This window comes from Callorhinchus milii, unplaced genomic scaffold (assembly GCF_018977255.1).
Source record: "Callorhinchus milii isolate IMCB2004 unplaced genomic scaffold, IMCB_Cmil_1.0 Scaffold14, whole genome shotgun sequence".
Classification (NCBI taxonomy): domain Eukaryota; kingdom Metazoa; phylum Chordata; class Chondrichthyes; order Chimaeriformes; family Callorhinchidae; genus Callorhinchus; species Callorhinchus milii.
Window position 1 is genome coordinate 16,071,111 of NW_024704755.1, and position 10,389 is coordinate 16,081,499.

Consider the following 10,389-nt stretch of genomic DNA (forward strand, 5'->3'; position numbering starts at 1 on the left):
CTGAATGACCTGCAGCTTGTGGAGGGAGGTCGGGAAGGCCGGCGAGGAGAGAGTTCCCATAGTCCAGCCTTGAGGTGATAAAGGCGTGGACCAGAGTTTCAGCAGCGTGAGGGGTGAGGTAGTGCCGTAGTCTGGCGATGTTCCGGAGGTGATGGAAGGCGGTGCCAGTTGTGGCGCGATATGAGGAGAAAGGACAGCTCAGGGTCGAACAGAACCCGAGGTTCCTGACTGGCTTTGAGAGGTGGAGAGTGCAGCCTTGGATGCTGATGCTGTCAGCGCCTGAGGTGCGGAGGCGCTGACGTGAGCCAATCAGGAGGGCCTCAGTTTTGCGCACGTTGAGCTGAAGAAAGTTGTCTCTCGTCCAGGACTCGATGTCGGACAGGCAGCTGTCAGGACATCGGTGGTCGTGGAGTTGAGGGTAGAGGAGGAAAGGTAGAGTTGGGTGTCATCCGCATACATGTGGAAGTTAACCCCATGTCTGCGGATGATGTCACCACAGGGGGAGCATATAGAGGGTGAAGAGGAGGGGACCGAGGACAGAGCCCTGAGGGACACCGCACGAGACAGTGCGGGGGTGGAGGAAAAGCCGTTGTGGAAACAAAATGAAGACGGTGGGAGAGGTACGACCTAAACCACTCAAGGACAGGGCCTTGAAGGTTGAGGTGGGAGGACAAGCGGTGGAGGAGGATAGCGTGGTCGACCGTATCGAATGCTGCGATAGGTCGAGGAGGACGAGGAGGCAGAGGGAGCCCTGGTCACAGATGGTCAGATGTCATTGGTGACCTTGACCAGGGCAGTTTCTGTGCTATGGGCAGCACGGAAACCCGACTGAAGGGGTTCGAATAATGAATGGGTGGAGAGGAAAGAGCGCAGCTGGGAGGCGACAACTCTTTCAAGGACCTTGGACAGGAAGGGGAGGTTGGAGATGGGCCGGTAGCTTGATAGCTGCGACGCATCAAGGGAGGGTTTTTTCAAAGTGGGAGTGATGATGGCAGTTTTGAGGGGAATGGGAACAGAGCCAGAGGAGAGGGACAGGTTGATGATGTCTGTGATAAGTGGGGCAAAGAGGTGGAGCTGAGAGATAAGGAGTGGAGTGGGGATGGCGTCAAAGTCTGGGGAGTGTAAATATTTCCTGCACAAAGAAGCCCCAAGACCATCTGAAAAGAAATGCCTTGTAACTGTGTAGTTCTGTGCCTCCAGTTAACATTCCATCAATTCAGGTCAGTCCTCACTTAAGACAGCTCCGTGGTGATCATGGGGAAGAGACTGTATAGCCCAGAGTAGTTCAGGGACCAACAGATCAGCCCAGCTTGGTCCAGAACTTTCTGAATCTTTTCCACTACCAGTTGAACTCTGCCCTATGCTATACCTTGCTCTGCTTGCAGCGTTTTGAGTCAACATCGCCTTCAACGTATGGCATTGGTGTAGAGAGCAATGCTGTGTTGGTGTCACCTGTAGCTGCATAACACAGTGGGCTGCCTATCACTGAGTGCCTAACGACAAGTTTCTGTTATTTGCAGGCTATTTATGGAGTGTTGAACCTCTTTCTCTTTCAAAGTTCAGCCATGTTTTGGGCGTGGGTAAGTCAATCTGCTTATTAATAAAAAATAAAAATAAACCCTGTATTTAATGTAATAATAATATAGGGCCTTATCATGTCTTAGAGATGCCTCAAAGCACTTCACAGAATATGCTAAAGCGAATAGACTGTATATTTGTGGGTGTTATTTTTCATTCTTTGTTATTTTGGAAAAACTTCTGTTGTTAAAGCACTCACCATTTTGGCAGTGCTGTTGCTCATCGGGAATGAAACCTGGGACCTTCCTGCTTTATACTGTTCAGTACCACACCATCCAGTGAATGTACCCACTGAACCATCGAGGGAGCCCTAGTTATAAATGGTGTGCTTTAAAACCATTGCACCTGCTTCCCCAATGCATTTTGCTTACCTAATTTTTGGGAGTGTTAGGCACATTTTGGCAAGAGCCCAGGCTTAGGGGTCCCAGAGTGTGTATTGGGAGTAACTGCTTACAGTCTAACCAGCTAAAACCGCCTAGCTTGCCAATGAGAACACTGTCTGGCAAGCTTTTTCGCTGTTTGTCCAGCTAGGACCACCCTACCTGTTAGGACTTTGGCTTGCAGGGTTAACAGGAGTTGAGTGGGAAGATTCCCTGCCCCCATGACTGTTCTGCCCCTTCAAGTCCTCGATTTAGCCAGGTTGGGCTGTGCTGTTATCAGCAGTGCTCTGGAATACTGCAGACCCGCCTGGCTCAGGAACCGGATTACCAAGAACTTGAGAGAGGTGGGAAGGGAAGGTGTGAGTGACGAGATGGGAAAATTTACTGAAATGTGTCTGTACTGGTATGTTGCTCTTCTGTGACACTCAGAGCTCAGTCTGTCAAACACAGCGCCACTCGGTGATCCTTTGATGCTGAGCGTGGGTCACGCATTCCTGATTTACTCTGTGGGTGGTGCTGAACGACTTTAACAGCATGGGTTATGGGAAAATAAACCAGTTACTGCTCCAGTGATGGCTGAGTGTCCGTTTGTTTGATGGGCTTTAAATGCTTGTTTAACTGTTGGTCGTAATAATCTAACAACAACAAGATTCCATTTATAGAGCGCCTTTCACGTCGGGAGGACGTCCCAAGGCGCTGTATAGTTGGGTCAGGACCGAGCAGAGGGAAATGGTGAGGGGAGGGAAGGGAAGGGAGGGAGCGAGGAGGGGGTAGAGAGTCGAGAGGGGAGCTGAAGGTACGGTCAAAGAGAATGCTGTATTTGAAAACGGCCATTCCTTTTCCCCAACCACAAGTTTCCTTTTGTCCTGAATCGTTTCTGACTCTTGTAGGGCCATCACCGGTAGCCCTCTCTCGAAGAAACTGTTCTCCTTGTGTGATTCCGGGCCCTGAGTATTGGGAAACAGACTATTGAAGATGGCAGTTTGAAGAAGGCCAGTCTTGTCCTTGTACACCATCCCCAGCCACTCATTTTCAAGGGATGGCTCACTTGCAGGAATTCTGGTTGTTTTTCTTCCTGCCTTCCTCACCTCAGGAGTTCTAAAGGCAATTGAGGCAACCCTTACCCCCACCCACACTGCATTCAACTATCTCAGCACGGACCAGGATCCAGCCGTGGTGAGGGCTACTTTGGTGCATTTATCCACTGAGCCACCGACAAGGTCCGAGATTGAGAATACCTGCTGTGTAATGTTGTGTGATGGTGCATTTCACCCTCCCCCTCCCTTTGCTGTACATCATTGTGTCTTATTTCAAAAAAGCTTTTTACACGTCAATACACAGTGAAGTCACTGCACTATGAAGCGCTTTAAGACATCACAACAATGTGATAAGGCACTATATCAAATGCAACAATTTTTATTATGTGTAGAAACTTAAACAGAGTGCCCCAGCCTCACAGAGTAAGAAGTTTGCACTACCTCCCCCACCTGAATCAGTCTGTGCTGAATCAGCATTTCTGACAAGAAGCCGTACGGGGGAGAGAGCTATTTGTCACCTCCACAATACCTTACCCCAGTCATAGAATCAGAATCATACAGCACAAAAGAGGCCATTCAGCCCATTGAGTCTGTGCCTGCTCTTTGAAAAGAACAATCTAATATCAATCCCACTCCCCAGCCCTTTCCCAATAACCCTGCAAACCCATCCTCCTCAAATGCCCATCCACCACGTTTTTAAAAGTTGTTATTGAATTGGCCTCGACCACCCTTTCAGGCAATGCGTTCCAATAATGGAGGTAAAAATAGTTCAGGCATTGGGTTTGGCTGTGAAACCCCCTCCCACCTGAGTAAGACCTGGCAATACAACTTTAAAAACTCTCATAATAATTCTTATAGTGGAGTCCTGTAGCTCAGTGGTTAGAGCACTCGCTTTGCAAGCGAGAGACCTGAGTTCAATTCCAGGCAGGGCGAAACCTTGGGCAAGTTTCCTTACTCCACACAGAGCCTAATAATAATCCCTCCAAAACCACAAACAATAATAAATTGGTCATTTTCAATCTACGACTGTTTGTGGGACATTGCTGTGCGCAATTGGCTGCCGCGTTCGCCCACAAATATACAGTCAATTCACTTTACAGTGTGTTCTGTGAAGCGCTTTGGGACGTCCTCCCGACGTGAAAAGCGCTATATCAAATGCAAGGATTATTATTATATTCCATATTTGAGACATCTCAAAGCAGCTTCTCAGGATTTACTGTAAAGTGTAGTGTCTGTGTTTTCCATGACGTTTTAAAAGCATCTTATCACACAGAAACATCTCAAAGCACTATGCGGAGTGATCCTATCAATGCGGTGTCTGTATTTGTAGGCTAACGTCTGGGTTAGGATCTGTATGAATGAAGGATGAAGGATCTGTAAAATGTTCAGAATTCAGCTGCTGAAACAGATTCCACACTAGTCCTTATCTGATCTATAGTGAGTTTAATGAAGGAGAGTAAACAGGTTTTTCAAACCCTTCCTCACACACAGCACCTTCCAATGTGTTTGGGGAAGGGCTGGGAAATGCATGGATCAGTAAATCTGTCTGTGGTCGGAAGACAACTGAGAGTGATGACCTGAAGGTCTCCTCATGTCCAAGAGCTCAGAGGGAAATGTACTTCGGGGGCACTTCCAGTTCATTTGCCAGCAGCTGCAACTGTTGAGCAAAGTACAGCTCAGCTCAAACCAGCAGCTTGGGTCAAATGGTTGTAGGGTGCAGCGGAAAGCAGTGGCACACTGGGAGCAGTAGAGGGAGCTCATGTAAAGCTGATGAGATTATTACAGTCGTTTAAAGACAGCATCACCTCATCTAACAAAACTCATGCCATAGCATTGGGGGCACTGGATAGGATGGTGTAGGGGGAACTTCGCTCGGTATCTAACTTGTGATGTAGCTGACCTGGCATTGCTGGATGGGATAGTGTAGAGGGATCTTTATTCTATGCCTAATCCATGCTGTAGCTCACTTTTAGAGTTCAACGCTGTCACTTCCAAGTGGAATGTATTCCATTCTCTTGTGCTGATGTGTCTCACCTTGATGAGCAGAAAATGAACAAAACAAAGTTGAATGTTTACACATGCTCATGTTAGCTAATGGTAAGAGCTGGTGTGTGTTTGTGTCTCACTGTGCAGGGGCTGCTGGTATTTGCACTCATCGTCTACAGCTTGAGTTACCGCTGGATGCAGGGAATGGCACAGCCTGCCTTCTCCGAGGACGGTGCCCTTGTCGATGGAGGAATAGACCTGAACATGGAACAAGGAATGGCAGAGTGAGTGTGTTCCTGGAGTCCATGCGCTTTCTGAACTCTTCTGCCCATTACTTAACTACATTGTGGGTCCCAAGAGAAATGTGGGTGGTGGGTGATATTTCACAGCTAATCCTCAACCAACTGGTTAAATTCCACCATTACTTAGAATGGACCTAGAAAATAATTGTCAGCAGTAATGTGATGCTGTTCCCCCCTTCCCCTTCAGAAGGATGCTAACCCTAATGTGATTCAGCCACATAGGAACTCAGGTAATTTACACAAGCACTAGCAGTGAGTATTGCAGCGAGATTCAAAGCCAGGTCTGATCCTGTTCCTGTGTGAATACTCCAGCAGGAATAATGCATTTGATATAGCGCCTTATCACATCGTTGAGACGTCTCAAAGTACTTCACAGAATATACTGTAAAGTGAATTGGCTGTATATTTTGTGGGCGAAATGCGGTAGCCAATTGCGCACAGATATGTCCCTCAAACAATCGTGGATTGAGTCACCAAACTATTTTTTTTGGGTCTGGGTAGGTATTGGAGGTCAGAAATACCTATCATTTATATACCTATTGGTCTGTTAGACCAATGTCATATAAATTTAGTAAAATTTGTAAACGCTATATTAATTTGAAAACCGGTTCTCTTCACCATCTGCAGAAAACTGGCTTCCAAATGACAACCAAATTTAAGACCGTTGCAATGTTTTCACAACCTTAAAGTTTAGGCTAAGGAGGAATTTTGAATCTCTGGAACAGGAACCTTGGATGATTTTATTCCTTGTCCCCCCAGCCCATGGATACTGAACCCATTTGTAGAAACCTATTAAAGGGCAAATATGTTGAGCGCATGCCACATCAGGTGGTACATTGACTCAGTGAACCATTGAGAGAACGACAGTGGAGTCCTGTTCCTACTTGAACAATGATCTGTGAAGGGCTCCAGGTGCCGAGTGGCAGACGCTGTTGTATATGGATGTAAACCGTGTTTGATGCTGACTCTTTGCTTTTCAGGCATTTAAAAGATGTGATATTACTCACTGCCATCCTCCAGGTTCTCAGTTGTACATCCATGTACTTCTGGTATTTGTGGCTCCTGGTAAGTTCACACAGCACCCACCATAGAATCATAAAATATTACAGCACAGAAGGAGGCCATTCAGCCCACTGTGCCTGTGCCGACTTTTTGGAAGAGCTACCCCATCAGTCCCACTCCCCCGCTCTTTCCCCATATCCTTGCCAGTTTTTCCTTTTCAAGTAACTATCCAATTTCATTTTGAAAGTTGTTATTGAATCAGTTTCCAACACCGTTTCAGGCCGTGCATTCCAGATCGTAACAAATCTGTAAAAAAAATGTTTTAAAAATTCTCATCTCCCCTCCGGTTCTTTTGCCAATTATTTTGAATCTATGTCCCTGGTTACCATGTTGGGCAGCACCAGACAGGACCGGGTAAATGCTTTCAGTTACATGTTGAATGCAAAAGTTATCTTGTGTGGAACTGAGGAGCCGACAGCAGGATAAATAACTGCGTCTTGTCTGTGTCTATGTCTATGGCCTGGTCAGTTGTGAAACAAATCCTGCATTAATTACTTAACCAGAGTTAGGACAAGTAAGAGATGAAATATACACTTTCCGGAGTAGAAACAGCACTCCAGAGCCTCAGCAGCTAAAATTGTAAATGGGAACCAGCCAACTTCTGCTTCTTCATCTGAGTGACTTCACTGAGCGAGTAGTAAACATGGAATAGGCTCCCTATGGAGACAGACAATGGAAGCAGAAAATGTTTGTTTCAAGAACAAATTAGATAATTTCTGCTAGAAAATAATATCTTGGGATACAGTATATAGTTTGGGACACAACATTGTCTGCCAGGATGGTGGAAGGTAAACTAGATGGACCTTGATCTTCTTTCGTCTAGCAAATTCTTATGTTATGTACTAAAGGAGCCCGGGCAGTCGGTGTCAGTAGTTATACCAATTCTGTTATCCCAACATCAACACACGTATTCCATCAGTGACGTTTCTCAGCAGTGCTCAGAGTGGGAATCAGAGTTGATTTTCCCCCTCACAGTTGGTACTGAAGCCAATGAACCCACTGAAATAGAAACTTTGACATTTCTTTGACATAGAAACTGTTTGGTGTGAGTTACTACTCATACCCACTGGTGTGACTTCATCCACAGGACCATCAGAGGAACTTTGTGGCCGTTTCCACAACTATTACCAATATGATTGTCTAGATGTGACGCTGAAGGTGACTGTGATCTGTGTTTCAGGCTCCAGGCAGGGCTCTATACCTCCTATGGGTGAATATCTTGGGCCCTTGGTTTACAGCTGAGGCTCCCAACAATCAGGAAATGTCTGAAAAGAAACCGAGACGGCAAGAACGACGACAGATGAAGAGGCAGTAGCTGGAGCCGCGCTGGAATCCCCCCACCCCAAATACACACAATCAGCTGCCGCCCATTCAGATTCCCAGGCCCCCCCCACCTGCCACCATCGTTACTCCCATTTGTGCCGGGGAAAACATGTCCCTCAGTGCGTGCTTGTTTTTCCCAATAATCATTTCCTATCAGTTGAGCTTTGCCTTGAGTCAGAGCTGGTTGTGATAAGTGATTGTCATGTCTGCATGCAATGCTCCTGTCACTCTGCTCATGCCAAATGGAAGGAAACAGCTGGGTATTTTGATGTCAAGAGATCAGATGTTTGAGAAAATGATGTGGATTCAACTGTATCTGCATAATCCCTTCCCCAGTACGACCTATTTTAGTTTTTGTACTTGTGCTGTAGCTGAACTGGGAGTGCCAGATGCAAAGCTGTAGAGGGAGCTTTTTTTTTGTTCTGTGTTGTAAGTTTGGTTCTGTGTTTTGCCGGCACACCCTCTTTTTTTATCAGTGACTGAACGATAGACATGTTCCGAGCGCTGTCAGTGCTGTGCCATGGTTGTCTTTCTGTTAAGATGGCCCAGTTGTCTAACAGCACAGTGCAGCTCCAGTCTACACAGTCAGGTTCCATTCCTGGCCAGTGATAATCTCAGCCACGCAGCCTTATGTGCTGGAATTCACCTCAGTGTCATAGGTTCGGCAGGATAAAAGGAGTTCCCACTCCCCTGATCAAAATCCAGGAATTTGCACCTCCTCTTCCTCCACCCCCCCCCACCCCTCCCTTCCAACAACAATGGACCTATAACGTGTGGATGTTGGATGAGGACAGGATTGGGACTCAATCAACCACACAGTCCAAAACTGTGTTGACACTCACTGCCAAGGGTTATGGCACTAGTGGCCACTTGGGCAACACCGACGATGACCAGTTCCCATGAAACAATACCCAGGAGAAGAACAGAGGAGGTGACGGTAAATCCTCTCTAAATCATTTCCCCTTATGTCATTAAAGCCCCCCCAAAAAAATCTGTATCTCTTCCTAGTTTTAAGAGGTTAGGGCTCTTGTTGGTCTGTTCAATAGCTTCTGTGAGATTTACAAAGCAGCCCAGAGTGACTTGCCATCATTCTCTGTGCTTTGGCATCCTTGCTCCCAGCATGAGACTTGTTTTGACCCAGGTCCCGTTCCCCTTCCCCACCCCCTTTCTTGCCTCCAAAAATAATAAACCAGGGCTGGATTGGTACCTGTTAAATTAGCATCAGGACAAAAACCGGAGTAATGGAAAAGCCACAAGTCTCGTTGCTGTGCGTCATCTGCATGCTTCATATGCGAGAACAGAACCAGGTGGAGGACAGGCAAAGTGCATTGAACCCAAGGACTCAGTTTCTGACACAGTCTTAATCCGTCGCCTGCGAAGATGTAAACGGCTCACACGGGTCAGGGGTCGCTGGGTGGGTCAGAGATCATGCCCCAAGCACCTGCAGTCTGTTCCGTTGACTTTATCACATCATCGATGCATTGATTGTATTTAAGATTGTTTTATTAAATAAAAAGAAATCAAACTTTTTTTAAATTTGCACAAAATGTAATGGATATTGAATGAATTCTTCACTTTTTTCCTCTCCTGGAGGAAGTGACTTACATGGGGTGCAACAGCCAGGCAGAAATTCTTCTCACAGAGAGTAATAATAATCCATGTATGTGCTTCAGCACCTTATGTCAGGAGGACATCTCAAAGCGCAACACAAGGATTTACTGTGAAATGGAGTGATTGTATTTGTAAGCACATGTGGTAGCATAATTATGCACGGCAGTGTCCCACAACAGCCATGAAACGCGTGACCAATTTTATTTGGGGAATTGTTGGCCAGGACACTGGAAGAGAGAAACTCTCTCCTTTTTGAATAGTACCGTGGGATCTTTGACATCCACCTGAATATGCAGACGGGAGATGGAATGTACAACCCTGGAAAGTTATAGGTGATTAAGAGAGAGATACTTGGGGATTGAAAGAATTAAGTGATAGAGCAGGGAGGTAGGATTGGAGGAATACATGAGTCATGGAATGGTGTGTGGCAGAACAGGCTCAATGGATCAAATGGCCTCCAAATTATTACGTTCCAAATATCACACCCAAGTGCACTTATATGTGAGCATGGATAATGAATGTTAACAGGCTTTGTGACTATCCTGGACAGGGTGATGAGAGAGATCCCACAGCTTGTCCTCATCCAATGTTTACATATCCATCTTCCAGTAAGTCACTAGAAAGGAATTGGGAGTGGAAACCTTGGCTGATTTTTAACCCTCTGGCTGAGGTTAGCTAACTCATCAAAAACTGGGGATTCAACCTGGGATTGTTCTGGTCTGTGTACCAAATCACACTTTATTTACTCACTGTTGGTGGGGTTGAATAGAACTTTATTCTCATGATTTGGGATTCATAATCTGCATTAATTTAGACATAATCAGAGCCTTGGGACATCCTCCCGGCGTGAAAGAGGCTATACAAATGTAATCTTCTTGTTAATAACCTTACATTTGGAAAAGCATCCTTTAAGAGAATATCCGTGCTTCACAGGATTACACTGTAAAGAGTAATGATTAAATGGATGACAACACTAGTGTTCTTAATGCAGTCGTAGCATCGAAGACAGCCCTTTGGAGAATACATGTCTCAATTGCCCAAATACTATCACCTCTGAATCAGAAAAACATTGATTCAAATCCTGTATTTGGGAAATATAAGCTTGTGGTC

At 45.9% G+C, this 10,389-nt stretch overlaps 1 protein-coding gene across 1 annotated transcript; it reads left to right on the forward strand.

Moving 5' to 3' along the window:
* Positions 1 to 1,520: 1,520 nt before the first annotated feature.
* Positions 1,521 to 9,209, forward strand: tmem208 (transmembrane protein 208; the record flags this gene model as incomplete). Its single annotated transcript, NM_001292989.1, is given in 4 exon segments — positions 1,521 to 1,580; positions 5,129 to 5,265; positions 6,264 to 6,348; positions 7,526 to 9,209. Coding segments are annotated over 4 exon segments (417 nt in total), but the record flags the coding sequence as incomplete, so codon positions are not given.
* Positions 9,210 to 10,389: the final 1,180 nt, after the last annotated feature.